General features: G+C 45.9%; 1 protein-coding gene across 1 annotated transcript in view; it reads right to left on the reverse strand.

The window, feature by feature from the left end:
* Positions 1–523: 523 nt before the first annotated feature.
* Positions 524–16,354, reverse strand: part of SLC23A2 (solute carrier family 23 member 2) — a 119,108-nt gene continuing 103,277 nt past the window's right edge. The window contains exons 8-15 of the mRNA XM_007957214.2: positions 15,132–15,252; positions 14,475–14,631; positions 10,180–10,327; positions 8,012–8,117; positions 5,623–5,752; positions 4,219–4,356; positions 3,075–3,170; positions 524–756 (exon numbers count right to left, since the gene is read on the reverse strand). Coding sequence (XP_007955405.1) covers positions 524–756; positions 3,075–3,170; positions 4,219–4,356; positions 5,623–5,752; positions 8,012–8,117; positions 10,180–10,327; positions 14,475–14,631; positions 15,132–15,252 — 1,129 coding nt within the window. The remainder of the gene's footprint in view (positions 757–3,074; positions 3,171–4,218; positions 4,357–5,622; positions 5,753–8,011; positions 8,118–10,179; positions 10,328–14,474; positions 14,632–15,131; positions 15,253–16,354) is intronic.

Genomic DNA, 16,354 nt, shown 5'->3' on the forward strand with positions numbered 1-16,354 from the left:
TGTGATAATGCAAGAACACGGTGCTCCTCGGCCACAAGAGGTGTCGACAGACACAAGCTGAGGTGAAGACTTGCAAAAATCAAATAGAAAGGAAATAGGTCCAAGTGTGTCCAGGACAGAAAGCCACTGGACCTTGTGGGGTTTGGGGGACTTGCAGGAAAACCAGCGTGGTATGCAGCTCAGATCTTGACCTCAACCCCACCCTGAGGAAGGGGACTAAAAGTAAGGAATCACAATGGATCGCAAACATCCCCTCCCACAGGAGGATTGGGACTTCAAGTTCAGTGACCACAACCAGCAATGGATGCTCTCAGAAGGCAAAGGGTGAAGGGCTTAATTTAAATAAGGACATATGCGAGACACCATATGAGACACGTTCACCACCCACAACAGAAAAACTATTTGTCATTAGTCTTAGCTCCAGGGTGCAGAATGTAAATGCAGATATACAAACATATATATATATTTTACTGCTTATTACTCGCCAGGGACTACAGAGACATGCCACCGAGTGCCCCTGAGGCTATACTGTGGCCTGCGAGTCTTCGTCTGAATTCCGGCTGTTCCCGCTCTTCCTGAGGCCTTTCCATGTGTAGCCCACAAAGGTTGGGCTGACGGGCAGGTAGCTGAAGCATCGATATTTTTTAATAATGTTCATGCCAAAAGGCAGATCGTAGGACTCCATGCCGTCGAGTGACTTGCTCCCTTTGCCTACGCCCTTCTTCCACTTCCTGATTCCTCTCTCCTCTGGGGTACCTGTCACATGCACACACACAAAACAAGACAACCAAATGTGGAGTTTACCAGCCTACAAAGAACAGGACTCTGCAATGTGCTGTTCCACAGATGAGATGACAGTGAAGAAAACCTGAGGAGCTGGTGACACTCAACTGCCCAGCTGTCCCAACCAGAATTCTAGGAACCACTAACCACCATGCCTTTGTTCCTCGTTCCACATTTAGATGACCTCCTGATGACTTCCTCCTCCATGTCCTTCTTCCATGTGGCCCATGTTCTCCATTTTCACTGTTGAGGGCTAGCCTAGGCCAGGTCATCCCTTTCCAAGGGCATCATGTCAGCCTCCTGATTGGAGGCCCAGTCCTTCCACCTCACCCCTAAATCTTTCTTAATATAGCAAAAATTATGCAAATCTGACCGTGCAAAATGCAGCTAAGTCTTTTCACTATACTACACATGCCTTCCTTACTCAGCCCTACCCACACACTGAGGGTTTTATACTGCTTTGCTCTATTTGTGTGTGTATACATGTACTTATCATGTACACTCCACCTGTCCTGCTCTGTGACAATGGCCTTCCACTGGAGTCATGCTCCTGACCATTCGGCACCCTGACAGAGGAGTCAGGGAGGAAGAGCTAAGCACACAAGACTTAGCAACTCCCAGGCTTCTTTTCATAAATCCTCCCAGTACAGAGAGGACTGCTGGATCTCCTCTGGCTACATGGGGCTGATGGGTCAGACTGTGTCCTCCCAAAATACACACTGAAGTCCTGGTCTCCGTGTTGATGGATATGGTTCTGTTCGGAAACAGGGGTTTTCTTTTGTTACAGTCATGAGATCACACCAGAGTTGGGTGGTCCCAAACCTAATCACATCTGTGCTACAGAAACAGTGGAACAGACACAGGGGCACAAACGGAAAAGACAGAGGCCACGTGAGGATCTGTCTACAAGCAAAGGAACTTCTCCTACTAAGACTGCTGGCAGACACGAGAAATGCGAGAGAGGCCACAGCAGGAAGTGAAATGGCCAAGATTCTGATTTGAAAAAATAAACGTTTTGTTCTTTAAAGCACCCACCTGAGCTATTTCTGACACAGTGGCTCTAGGAAGCTAAGGCAGCAGGACATCTAACGATCTCTGTGCCTAAGACCGGATGACAAGCTAGACTTTGTGATGGTTCTTTAGGAAGCTCATTATCTTCTTGCATCTAAGCTATGCTCTCCTGTGGTGTTTGAGTAATAAAGTTGACTTGTTACTTTCCAGGTATCTGACTCCAGAGCCTCCTCTCAATTAGTTCTGGCTCAGGAGAGAAAGGGGGCTTTCATTCATTCAACTGTGATTTGAGTAAACGTTTACAGAGCAAATTCATTTCCCATACAGCAGTTCATACGCATTTTGTTCATGACATTGATTGCAATCCCCATAATGTAACACCTCTCTTCCCACTTCCTCCCTTCTCCCTGCGGTTGCCTTTTCCCTGTGTCCTTTCCTATGCGTTCCTGCCCTCTGAGGATAGGAGGCATCACTTATTGATTCTCTGAAGTCCAACACCTTCTACCTCTTCATCATGTGATATCTTCTGTCTGAAGTGTCCAGCCCTGGTTTCACCAGCAAGCTCTTGCTTAAAACTTTTAGGGGTACGTTACTTCAAGGGGAACATCTCAATTAAACCTTCATGCCCAAAAGTAAGTGTCCCCTTCCAGGGGGACCCACTCCTGCCCTGGAAGGAAGAGTCTACCAGCGTTTGAGAATGGTATATATTGCAGCCTCCTCCATGGACAGGGGAGGGTTGTAGCAGGGCCCGCATCTCCTCCCTGGCCTGACATTCAGTGCTGGGCAGAGAACGCTCCCAGTGGACAAAGAGGGTCCTAGCCTGCTGGGGAGAGCGCAGCCTCCGTGTGCCTGTCACTGATCCTGTTCACTGCTGCTGTCTACCAGTTGGTCTTGAGGTTGGCTAGGGGCCTGTCTTAGGACTGACACACTTGAAGGACAGGAATGCCTCAGGTGTTAGAGAAAGTGATAGAAACAAGCCAAGGAAAGCCAAATGGCAAGGCTCACGGCTCAGGCTGTGTAGGGTGAGCAGGTTGCTCTGGAGAGGGCTCGAGGCATCCCAATGCCGCCCCACCCTACACAAGAAATGTACCTGTTTCTTTCAACGGGAATTTGGCAAAGAGAAAAAAAAAAGGGCATCTAGCTGAGACTGTAATCTCAACCACTTCAGAAGAGTCAGTGGATGATTTTTAACTGATTTACTCTTCTGGGTTTCCATTATTACTTAGTAAAAAAATAAATCACATTATGTAATATAAGCATGTTTGATACATGCCACATACCTGGGATTGTATTGTCCAAAATAAAAGCCACGCAGCCTCCAACAAACATAGCGGTTGTGAGAAGAACATTTAACACTTGATCGATTCCTGTTATCCCTAGAAACAGAAAATCGTGATAAAGTGTCACTGCAGAGCGGCACAGCGATGGGCATACTCATTCCACCACAGTCACTGTGCAGCACAGAAGTGCAGACTTCTCAGTTGTATGTCTGTGTGTGTGTGCGGATCAATTATTGCCACTAACGTTTTACGCCACTCTGAGGGCTTTCAAGAGTGACTGAATGGTGTCTCTGTAAGAAAAATTCCTAACAATGGTGGGTACAAGATAAACCTAATAGGGTGAGCTCCTGTGATGAACTTTGAAGCCATTGGGAGTGTTGTTTGCAGATTAAAATAATTCAGAACAAAAGATGGTTGTTTGAAGGCTGAGCAAAATCTACAAAACGAATAGGGAACGAACAAAAATAGCTGTGGAATATGCAATCAAACAAAGGTTTTCTTCATTCTGGGTTACTATTTTCAGCTACTTTTACTTAGAAACAAGTGGATTTATAAAGATTTCCCCACAAGAATGCAGTATATTAAAAGTTTAAAAGCAGCATGGGAAAGGAAAAATATAAAAACGAGTGTCCTTGTTATTAGGGAGTTTGCACCCTTTCTATATTTAAAACATTAACGATGTTCAATTCTACATTTGCTCAAAATAAAGGATCAGCAGCAACAGCTGTCTCTTAGGATAGTTCCTCCTTTGTTCGTTCCCCATGACACTGGAAACAAGAAATGAATGAGGGAGCTGAAGAGGCTAATCTTGATTGCTCTTAGCTGTTGTAATCCCAGTAGAAAAATATGAATTTCAAAAAAATTGCAGATTTAAATATAGCATGACTTTGAGAAATCCAAAGGCTTTTCAGAGATGGTTCCGGTAAAAAGAGACCTCCATATCCACAGGAGTTCTGCACACCCGCTGGTTACGTGGAAACACAAAGGGCTTCCAGACAAACTGCAGCAAAGTGAGCTTTGAAAGCAACACACAGGAGAACACTCATCCCAACAGTTCCTGATGCTCCATGACCCCCCACGAGTCTCTGTGAATCGCTGGCTGTGGTTCCAGCTCCCCCGAGAACGTAAGGTCTGTTCCCCATACCTGTGACGAGAGGGTTCTGTCTGAGGTAACTTGGAAGGACGAGTCCAAAGAAGATTGAAAATCCAAGCACAAAGAGGTTCCGGGAAGAATTTAAATCAATGAACTGCAGGTTAGAGAGGCCAACAGCTGTGATCATCCCTGAAGAGAAAACACTGAGTTAACTACTGGCTCAATGTCGAGTCCTCTTAACTGTGGATGGCAGACTCCCTACAGTCCTTTCTCATCCCCTCAGGAACAAGTCTGAAGACCAGTGCAGTGATGGAAGAAGAGGGTTAGGGGGAAGGAGTGACCACCCTGGGTCTCTAATCCAAATGGCCTATGCACTACTCAGGCGTATCTGGGGCGGGTCAAAGGGATCACACCAAGTTTCCTTCAGATCAGGTAGAAAACAAGGACACTGATTCCCCTTAAAACCTCCATCTCATCTTTTCAACTGAGCTGGGACGCCCACCCTGCTATGTGGTGTATGCCTGACTTCTATGACTGACTGGCAGAGACATCAAATCTACAGTCCATCATGAAAAACAGCCAGTTTTCAACGGCCCAATCAGAGGGGGAGAGTCTTCTCATTATTGGTTCTACTTTGACCATTAATTCAATGCAAGAGGGTGATGTGGCTTTTAGTTTAGAAGGCATATTCTTTTATATTTTAAACTAGACATTTATTGTTGCCTTCTATGTTAAAAATTGTTATTGTTAGTTGTCACTGAGTCCATTCCAACTCATGACCACTCCGTGTGTGTAGTGTGTGCTCCGTGGGCTGTGACCATTTGGAAGCATATCGCTGGGCCTGTATTCGAGGCTCTTCTCTGGGTCGGTCTTAACCACCAACATTTCAGCTAGTAGTCAAGTGTTGTTGTTGTTGTTGTTATATGCCGTCGAGTCAAACCCGACTCATAGCGACCCCTCCTTGGGTTTCCGAGGCAGTATCACTACGGAAGTAGGATTGCCCAACCTTCCTTCCGGGAGTCAAGTGTTAGACTATTTAAAAAAAAATTTTTTTTAGGTGTTTGGTTGTCTCTGAGAAGTTACTCCAACTCTGCCTTCCATTGCTTCTGTAGTGCACGTGGCTCATTTTGTAGTGAGTGCTTAACTATTAACACACGGACTCCCTTATGAGAAATTTAAAAAAAACATTGCCATCGAGTTGATGCCAACTCATAGAGATACTACAGGGCAGCGGAGAACTGTCCTGTAGCATTTCCAAGGCTGTGATCTTTATGGAAGCAGAGGCTGCCTCATCTTTCTCCCATGGAGCAGCCAGTGGGTTCAAAGGGCCAAACCTTTCGGTTAATAGTGGAGTGCTTAACCACTGTGCTAGCAGGGCATCTTCTATTAGAAATCAGCAAACGTAAAAGGAAGGAGCCTGAAAAGGGAAGCCAGGTATCAAGGAGAAAGCTTTACCAAAGAGAGTGCAGAAGAGGGCACCAAGCACAGGATCGGGAAGGGACGCGAAGAGGGCGCTGAACTTTCCCACCATGCCCAAGGCCAGCATCAATGCCGCTCCGTACTGAATCACCCGCCGGCTGCCAACCTGTCAGACACAAGCAGAGGGCAGAGCGGTGTTCACTGGGTGGTCAAGCAATGCAGACTTCCATACGGGGCCCCACAGCACTGCAAAGGGAGCACCACCAGGCTCCCAGGGAAATGACCATCCTCAAGCTGCCAACAACCCCTGACTTGTGGCCACTCCGTGCAGGATGATGTCTGGCTGCTGCTTTTTGGAAGTCGGTCACCAGGCCTTTCTTCCGAGTCCGTTTTAGTCTGGAGGCTCTTCTGGAACCTGTTCAGCATCACAGCAACATGCCAAGCCTCCGCGGATAGAACCTGGGTCTCCCACATGGAAGGTGAGGTGCCCAAACCTGGATTACTCTTACACACTTTCAGTTAGCAGGGCTCAGTCTCACTTCATAATGAGGACCAGTCTTAGCACGTAACTACTGTTAAGACTCTATCACTGATACTCAGAGTATAAAGGCGTTGCCCATCTTTCTTCCTCCTCTCCCCCATCCTGTGAAACTGTCTCCCTGCTCACTGTGGTGATGTCCCCAAGGCCTCCCACGTGGACCCACTCCTGCACTCAGGCTCTGGGTTTCCAGCGGCCTCATACCGGTGAAAGCATCTGGCATCACAAATGCAGAATGCAAGAGCTATACTTTCCTCACGGTTCACCAAGGGAACCCAACCCCAAAGCACTTCGGCCTCTGCTCCACATTCCCCATAACCTCAATCAGACAAAACCGCAAGGTGGTTGGAGAACCTCTCCTGAGTTTAAGTCTTCACGTCTATCGCCTGTGAGAGGTGGTCAAGAGTAGAGGCCAAAGTGCAGAAGTCTGGAGTCAGCTTCTCGTTTGTATGCATCTTCCACTTCTAGCTGTGTGACCAGGGCATGTTACTTAGCCTCTCTGGGCCTTAGGGGCCTCATTTCTATAATGGTTTAACTACATGCTTTTGCTTTGAGGATTAAATGAGATGAAGTGTGTCATATGAGCAATGCCTTGCAAACAGTAAGCTATAGGACAGCCTCCCACCTGGGCTTGTTGCCTCAGGCTGCTGCTCCGCCCACCTGTCCTCTGTACCATCAGCAGTAGAGTCTAGCCTAGTACTCCTCTCTCCTGGACAGGCATTTTCCCACCAGCCCTAGGGCTCAGGCCACAGATGAGGAGCTCTTAACACTTTAGAGACTTTCTGCTCCGAGTCCCACTTCCCTGCCTAATGCAGCTGTGCACATGGGCTTGACGGTGCACATTCCTTATCCTCCTCCCACTCCTGACTCTCCTCTTCTGTTGCTCCAGGCCAACTGTCATGCCTCAGATGGCCGTTTTCATTGGCTGGTTTCTAGAAGCTGATCCCAGGCCTTCCTTCCTAATCTGACAGCCTGAGCGCTCCACTGAAACCTGTTCAGCATCACAGCAACACCTAAGTCATCACTGACAAGATGGTGCACTGTGTGCACAGGAGGTGCGATGGCTGGAATTGAACCCGGTCTCCCTCATGGAAGGAGCGCTCTACCACAGAATCACCAAACGCTATTACAGCATCTTTACCAGTACATATGACTTGGGAATAGTTATATGGGGTAGCCCTACCACCAGCCACTCCTCGGAAGGAAGGTTGGGCAATCCTACTTCCGTAGTGATACTGTCTTGGAAACCCAAGGAGGGGTCGCTATAAGTTGGGGCCGACTCGACGGCACACAACAACAACAACGAGCTCCTGGGAAACCAACCAACAAGGCAGGCAGGGACTGTGTGAGCAGGGCTCCCACACACAGGAATCTGCAATCGAGGTGCATAAACTTGGTATCTGGTTTCTTTTCATATGGTTATACAACATAGCATAGAGATTTCTTTGGAAATGTTTGGATTTTCTTTCAGAACATCTTTTTGAATTTTCTTTGGAATGTTATCCCCCTAACTTTACAACAGGTCTAGGCGGCTTCCTGGCTCACCCCCAAGTTCACAGGGTACACTGCTCTAGTTAGGGAGTCTGGTGACCAACGCGAAGTGGGAAATGAAAATACGGTGTATTGTGCAACGTACAAGGCTGGCCTGCCGAGCTGTGTTCCTCAACACCCTGGCCAACAGCACCCTGTGACCTAAGGCAACTAAGATACGAAGTTTATTTGCTAGTAATACATTTGATGTGGCTGCAAGTGGGCTCCTTCTGTGGCAGCTGGAGTTTGGGATGGGCAGTCCCATATCTGTGTGCCTGAGTTTTGGGCAGAGTGGGGTGGAGAGGCTGGTGGGTTGAAGTCTGGCCCCAGGCCCGTGCTTCAACCTGAGTGACTCACCTTAGTAATTCCCAACACTCCGATGTTGGGACTAGATGAAGTTGAGCCATTCCCAGTACCAAATACACCGTCAAGAACACAGGAGAGGCCCTCCACAAAAATCCCCCTAAAGTGTAAAGGAAACGGGAGAAAAGAGAAACACTCACTCAGTGGAGGCAACATTCTGAAACAGGCTGTAAACGCTTATGATTCAAAAGCGTGGTCCATGGGCCTGCAGACTCAGCACCCGCTGGGAGGTCAGATGCAAACTCACAGACCCACCCAGACCTGCTAAATGAGAACCTGCATTTTCACAGGTTACGTTTTCACCCTCCACACTCACTCACCCGTGATAAGGCCCTTTCTACATCATGCATTAGATGCAAGGCACAGGTTTTTAGTCAGAAAACAGTCATTTGTTGGGATCTAAGACAAATGTGTCATCACTGACTTGATGGCAATGGGTTGTGGTAAGACTAACAAGGGTGTCTATTGAAAAAAGACATTGATTTCATTCCTTTACTATTAAAATCTAGTTTCACCTGAGAGGAAACATTTTGTAATTCCATATATATGAACACTTTTAAAAGAATCAATGTATCATCAATATTCCATATAGAGCAATATGAATGTAACTTAATCATACGCAACAGCTCCATTAGAGAAAGATATAAAAACCAGGACTCAAAATCCCCTGGAAGAACCAATGCAAGCCCCACTAAGGAACCAGGACCATTGGGCCTTATCACACACACTCTCTCTGGAGGTGCAGCAGCTGGGAAATTGGGGGTAATGTGGGCCATTTCCTCTGCAGACTCCACAGCACCCAATTCAATCGTGGCATTCAGAACCTAAAGACCAAGTATGTTGAAAGTATACACCTCACAGCTCATAAACCTCTTGATTCTGCAGATTTCATTTATTCTTGCCCTTCTTTTCTTTATTATACAATATCCACCCCTTCCCAAGAAGGAATTCTGGTGGCACAGTGGTTAAAGCATCCAGTTGCTAGCCAAAAGGTCAGCAGTTCAAATACACCAGCTGCTCTGCAGGAGAAAGATGAAGCAGTCTGCTTTTGTAAAGACTTACAGCCTTAGAAACCCTATGGGGCAGTTCTATTCTCTCCTAGAGGATTGCCATGAGTTGGAATTGCCTTGATGGCAGTGGGTTTGGTTTGGGGTTTTAGGAACAGTTTGGGAAAACAAGACAAGAGCAAATGAAAGTGGCCATGACCACCACTTGCTGTGGAGTCAGTTCTGACTCATGGTGCCATTCCATGTGTGTTGGGGTGGAATGTGCTACACAGGGTGCCAGTGGCTGATTTTCTGAAATGAGACGTGTCTCTGGGTGGACTCACACCTCTACCCTCTCTGTTAGCAGCCTCATGTGCTCTTTGCACCATCCAGGGACTCCAAAGTGGGCCTATCAAAACGACACAAAAGGAAGCAAAGAACAATGGCGACACTTGGCATTTGTAAGTTGAAGCTTTAAAATGGTCTCACGGGGAGTATCTTATTTATTATTACAAGGAAGGCAGGGTAGGAGTACTGCTCTGTTTTAAGGACGAAGAAAATGAGACCAAAAATACAGGAAGTGACTTGTTCAAAGACCAACAGTCATTCTATTGCCCTGAAGCTTTACTGCCTTCATTCTAAACTCCTAGTTCCCTTTCCAAGATGATCTTGCCAACAATGTGGAACAAAACTCAAACTAAAAAAAGAAGAAGACCAGGTTTGCTGGTCTGATAGAGCCTAGTGAGACCTCTGAGACTATGTATGGTCCCTAGTTACCCTTCAGGTAACTGAACTTACTCCTGTGGCTTCCAGCCAAACAGACAGGAATATGAGGTGAGCGTTTACATCAGGTAGATGCACTCCTTGGAGTGATCAATCATGGGAGATCAGACGGGCAGACAGAAGGGAGACAGCTCAGGAGGTGGGAGTGCATGGGAGGGAAAGACAGAGGGAAGAGGTAACTACGGGGAGGAAGCAGGAAGAGAGCTGTTACGCTGTGGGGAATTGCAGTCAATGTCATGAAACACAATGTGTATGAACTGCTGTAGGGAAAATGAATTTGTTCTGTAAACTTTCACCCAAATCACAATAAAAGTTTAAAAAAAGATGATCCTGCCCACAGAACAAAGCACTGCAGTGCTGGACTGATGAAAAATCCCTCCTCCCGGCACATACCTGTTTATGGCGTGGATGGGAGGCGGTGGGGCGCAGGACAGCCGCGCACAGGCGTAGTAGTCACCGATAGACTCGATGATGCTGGCGACAACCGCACTGAGCATGCCAATGACGCCAGCGGCAGACACGGTGGGCAGGCCCCACTGAACTGCAAAAGGGAAACAACATGAAATCCTATTATTTTTCTGAGAGCGGCAGGCAAGAGTTACTGAGATGTTCGTCAGAAAAGGCATTCAGTACGTCAGTGGGCTCTGCAGGAGCCACTCAAGATTCTGATGCTTGTGGGGACTCTATTTTTAAACCCAAGTCCTGAATGCACCAGATACCTGGGGATAGCTACTGAGGCAAATGAAGACGCTGTAACGAGGCTTACACTGCTCTGTGCCTTTAGTGAACAAAAGAGATTACTGGCAGCTGCTTCTCTACCTGCTCCAAAGTCATGCTGTGTGTCTACTGTATCCCAATCTAACATGACCTGCTGCTGTGTTTTTGAGGCAAAAGTGGGTGAGAGGAGTTTATAGCCCTGCTTTGCAAAGTGTGTCATAAAATAACGGTGCTCTTATCATGGGATGGTAGCAAGTAAAAAATGACCAAAAACCCCAAAACCAAACACACTGTTGTCAAGTCAAGTCCAACTCATAGCTACCCCTCCCTGGGTTTCTGAGGCAGTATCACTATGGAAGTAGATTGCCCAGTCTTCCTCCCAAGGAGTGGCTGGTAGGTTTGAACTGCCAGCCTTCTGGTTAGCAGTCAAATGCTTTATGCCACCAGAGCTCCCTATTTAAACCCCAACAATAAGCATGGTGCAAGGATCCACAAGCATTCTCTAATATAACACAACACTTTTTTCCAAGTACACCATATTACAGAAGGTGAAATAGTTTCATTTCGGAAAGCAGAGAAGGGCTCATATATCTGTGAGTATCTGTATTTATCTGCCTTTCTATTAAATTTTTTTTTCTTAGAAGTGTATGTATTTGGACATTGAAAGCCATAAATCTTACTGAATAAAAGCATGAGGCACTTTCATTGTTAGAATGAAAGATTTAAAAAAGTACCTGCACCTTCTTTCTTTGAACAATTATTTACAATATACCCACTAAGTATAAAGCATGGTGAAAAGAGAAAGAAGGGTAAAAGCCATACTCCCTCACTCAACAACCAATAATGTAGTATAGGGAACAGGACTTATTGCAAGATCTAGTAACAATGTAATGGTTACATTTCAAATATAGGCAACACAAGCTATGTCAGGAGAGAAAACATAGGCTAGGAATTCCAGAAAAGAGGAAGTCAGTGCTTACGGCTTGACTATCCAGGGAAGGGTCTGAGGAGGTGGGGATAGAGCTGCCTCTCCAAGGACAGGGAAGGTCTGGAGATGAGAAGGCCAATGGAGGTGTCTGGGGTGTGCACTGGCCTGGGGCAGCAGCAAATGGGCAGAGCCAAGGGCCTATGGAGGGATGATGTTAGCAGAAGGAACCAGCTTTGAAGGCAGAAGCAGAGGGGCACGCAGGTGTGGTGGAGGCAGGTTTAGGAAAGGCTTGATGAGTCCCAAGAGGCACTTAGCTTTTGTCTTGTAGGTAACAAGGAAGCAACCCTGGGTTTGTGAAGAGAAAAATGCCATAAAAGTAAGATGTGCAAAGTGTGTGTAAGAGGGCCCAATTGTTCCTGCCAGGGGCTACTTTACCCATTAGCAACAGTCAGAGGACAAAGAGGCAGCCCTTTGTCAGAGGGACCGGCCCCTGGCAAGAGCTAGGGAACCTCCACGCCTACCAGCAACATCCTAACTCGGGGGCACTTTGAATGGACTTTTCTAGTTCCAATGTCTTCCTTATTGCTTTCTGTTTTCTAAATAGCCTTTTATACTATTACCTTGCAGCACTGTGGTTTTTACATTTTACTGAGTTGATTCTTTTCAGGGGTCATTTTTCTTTTATTTTAAAATTTACTACTTTCCACAAATTGCCTTTTATTTTCTGAGTCTCTTTATTCTTGTGCGACTTTCTACTTTCTCATAGTTCTTTTTGAAATCTTTTCCCCACTGACTTCCACATTTTAAATTTATAATCTTAATTTCTGATCCCTTGCTCATCACTTTTTTTTTTTTTTTTTACTAACTCCTGTGCCTTCCACCAAGCTGTCTCGTTAAATCTGTTATTACATCTTTTAATTCTGATGTCAATCTTTATTACTTTACAGCAGGGCTTCTCAACCTCAGCACCACTGGTATTTTGAACCAGAAGTCTGAATTTTGTTCAAACAACCTGTAGCTTTAATAACTAACACAAGTAATTCTTAGCACACTACAGACTGAGAACCACTGCTCTGGACATTTGAAAACCTGACTCTGGATTACGCCACATCTGCAGAGTACACAAGCCCACACCCTTTGGGCTCTCAGGAGGCGGTATTTTACCAAGTGGAGTTCTGGCAACACACCAGCTCACAGGAGGAGTGTCCTGTCCTGAGGCTGAGTCCACACCCACTAAGGTAGGCCTCCTTACCATCGGCCATGAGAGGTCCCTGGGAAAAGTGTCTTTGGTCTCAGTCACATGAACCGTTACTTCTCCTGACAACCCTCTGTGTCCGTTTGTGCTCAGAGCCCCTGACAGCCACTTCCAGAAGCAAAGCCCACCTGTGTGCATGCACGAGGGTGTCCCCCCGCAGCACCTCCTGGCCTCCTCACTGACTTACTTTCATCCCATGTTTGTAATTGTGATAAAATATAAAAACCAAAACCAAACCACTGCCATCGAGTTGACTCTGACTCATAGTGAGCCCCATTAGGTTTCCAAAGCTGTAAAGCTTTACGGAACTAGATTGCCACATCTTCCTCCTATGGAGCAGCTGGTGGGTTTGAACCACTGACCTGGTCAGCAGCCAAATGCTTTAGGCACTGCCACCAGAGCTCCTCGTGACAAAATGTACATAACACAAAATATGCTGTTTTAATCATTTCAAGTGTGCAATCCAGTGGCATTAATCACACTCATAATCGCTATGGACTTGTTTCCAAAACTTATTCACCACCTCAAACGGAATCATCTCATTTTATCTCACATTATATGTTTACTGGCCATCTTAGATCCTGTTTTTGGAAAAAGGATTGTTGTTGTTGTTGTTATGTGCCATCGAGTTGGCCCTGACTCATAGCGACCCCTCCTTGGGTTTCCGAGGCAGTATCACTACAGAAGGATTGCCCAACCTTCATTCCAAGGAGTGGCTGGCGGGTTTGAACCACCAGCCTTCTGGTTAGCAGTCAAGTGCTTTAGCCACTATGCTACCAGAGCTCCTGGAAAAAGGATAGGTGTACATAAATATACACCTAGACCATACAATCTGATAAGAGTGTTATTTTAGAAAGTCTGCACATTTTAAAGGTTTGTTAAGTGTGTTGGGACCAGAAGAACAACACTAACGCCGCTGTCATTCGATACAATTAGGCCAGTTGTTCTTTGGCTCAACCTTAAAATTCTTGCCTTTTCTCACTTTACTTCCTCATCATTGTAAGATGTGAGAATGAGACTGCTAAACTGGGGAACAAAATGGCACAATCCAACAAACTGCAGGCTTCAGTTCTAACAAAGACCCTAAACGCTAGGAACAGAGTCCCCAGCAGTGCAAACAAGTACATGATAACCCACTGGGTTCATGCCAGTCACTCAGGTTGGGATCTAGAAAGCAGTCCACGTGAGTCCAGGTGACATCTCACCTGGGGATCTTATTGCTCTCCCCTAAGAGTTACCCAGTGCTTCAAGCATAACTTAAGCTCTATCTTCAGCCCATTTGTGAGTATCAGTTTACCTCTCATGGCTGTGACCAAATAAAAGAAAAGATTATGCTCCCTATTAAAAGATTATATAAATTCCATCATGCTTGAGCAGTTTGGTTTGCTAATCTCCATGACCCTCCCACTCGAGCCTTTTGCTTTGGTGGCTCAGGCGCCATACAGTTCTAGACTTGCCTTTCTAAGTAGCTACCTTCAAATGCTGGCCACCAGGACTCAACCCTGGCAAGAGACCCCTGGTCCATGATTCCCATCTAGTGAAGGTGAAAGAGCCCATTAATTAACCTGAAAGGGGGGCTGGTTAGTCTCTGTGTGAATCACCACCCTCGGGGAAAAGGCGTCCCTTTCTTGCTGTCTAATCCTCTAATAACCAGAAATGGTGAGACTCTTAGGAGACATTCTGGGACAAAGAAGGCTTTTCATGATTGCAGAGCCTTTGGCCAACTTCTGAGTCCTCTGACTTGGGCCCTCCTGGGCTCCTGACCACTCTAGCCACCAGGATACTCACATGGGTATGGAACCTTGAACCAGGGGGCTACCAGAAGCACGCCTTGCCTGGCATCCGTGCGAGCGTAGAAGCCATACTTTGTGCTGTCGGGAGGGAAGACATCTGTCACTGTGAAGATGAAGCAGAGCAGCCAGGAAACGAGGATGGCCAGGATTATCTGAGCGGTCAAGGGGAAAAGCTCAGTCAGGCCAACAGGGTGACTATTGGTTATTGGCAAACCACACTGGTAAAACTGCCTTCATGCAGTGTGATCATCCCAGAACCCACCACCATCAGTACTAGTCAGAAAAAAACACGTAACAGATTTGTTGACAGGCTATTCCTCGAATGGAATCCCATTTAAAGAAAACAACTTCACAAAGGTAAGCTTACTTTAACCCTCCCAAAGTCTGGTTTTTAAAATAACAAGACACCATGTCACTAGACTCATGGAGTCAAATTTCACTTAGTCCCAAGGACAATGTCCCCCTCTCATAGGCACTGCTAAGAGAATATGCTCTGATTTCAGAATCAGAATTCAAGATGGTTTGGGTGGTCATTAGCACCCTGATGTCCCCACACAGACATGCTCCCCTAACGAAGGCCCGCTTACATCTCTCCCTTCACGTAACAGTCTGTGTATGAACCACAGGCAATTACTGTCACTCAACTACTCACAGGGAACATTTTGAAAAGCTGTAACTTGTATGCGGTCCATCCTTTCTTGGATTTGTAAATCGGGAGAGGGAGTTTGACATTTCTGGCATATTGAGAAAACAGCAATACTAGGAAAATTGTCCTGAGAAGACAAAGAAAATAAATTAGGTGAGAGACTGCATATCTGTGTGTTAAAATAAAACTGAACGTTTCAGTGGCAGAAATCCACTGCATGTATTCAATTCATTTACCTGAAAAGCTGCTAGTCCTTTTACCTGCTATTTGGAAAATCCTATCTTTTGGAAATATTAGTTTTGGGAAGATATTAGAGCTCTTTTACCAAGCACTTTGTGACACTGAATTGAAATTGCAAGATAATTGTGCTGGCTAAATGTTCCTGGATAGAGTAAGAAATCTCTAAGAATTATAAACCAATAGGAAAAGCTCACGCTACGGTAAAGGGGAAAGACAAAATACCAGAGACAATATGCAGCACAGTGTAACCACAACCTGAAAGAAACAAACCAGGAAACCACACACATACATGCACACATATACATGCACACACAGGTGAGAAGGTCATGATCTAAAATGCTCCCAATGATGGGTTGATGGTGATATGATCTATGATGGTTTTATTACTTTTCTGTATTTCCTGATTTATCTACAATGAGTATAAATTACTTTTAAAGAACAAAAGATAAAGTTTCCATATTTAAGAATCCTATGTACAGGAGAATTCAGAATTAATGATAACATTCCCAAGAGGTATCTGTAGCAGACAACATGCTCAGGTCTTCATGTATATCATCTCAGCCTTATCCAGGAGTTTCCATGGTCATTCCCAGATGACAGAGACAAAGCTCGTGGTCCAAGATCATGCTAAACAGTTTGCAGAGGGACTTGGGCTTGGGTTTTCACTCTAAAGCCTGAGTTCTTTAACTACTTAGCTGCACAGGTAGTAAAAGGGGATGCCTGGCCTGGCCCCTGCTCTGAGCTCCACACTCCTGCAATGAGCTATGAGAGAGGCAGTGGTGGTCAGAAAGCTCCCTGCAGTGTGACCTGACGCCTCCTCACCTCCCTGGTGCCCTGGATGGCTGGCAAGTTTGGAATTGCTTCCAGATCCTGGGTGGATTTACTCATCATCAAAATAATAAAGGCAAATAACAACGTGTCTAATCATCCACGTGGATGCCCTCTTTCAACTATAACCTGAAGTATAGTTGGCAGGAAGAGTGGGTTCT

This window comes from Orycteropus afer, unplaced genomic scaffold (genome assembly GCF_000298275.1).
Source record: "Orycteropus afer afer isolate SDZICR_OR568_19922 unplaced genomic scaffold, OryAfe1.0 scaffold00717, whole genome shotgun sequence".
Classification (NCBI taxonomy): Eukaryota; Metazoa; Chordata; class Mammalia; order Tubulidentata; family Orycteropodidae; genus Orycteropus; species Orycteropus afer.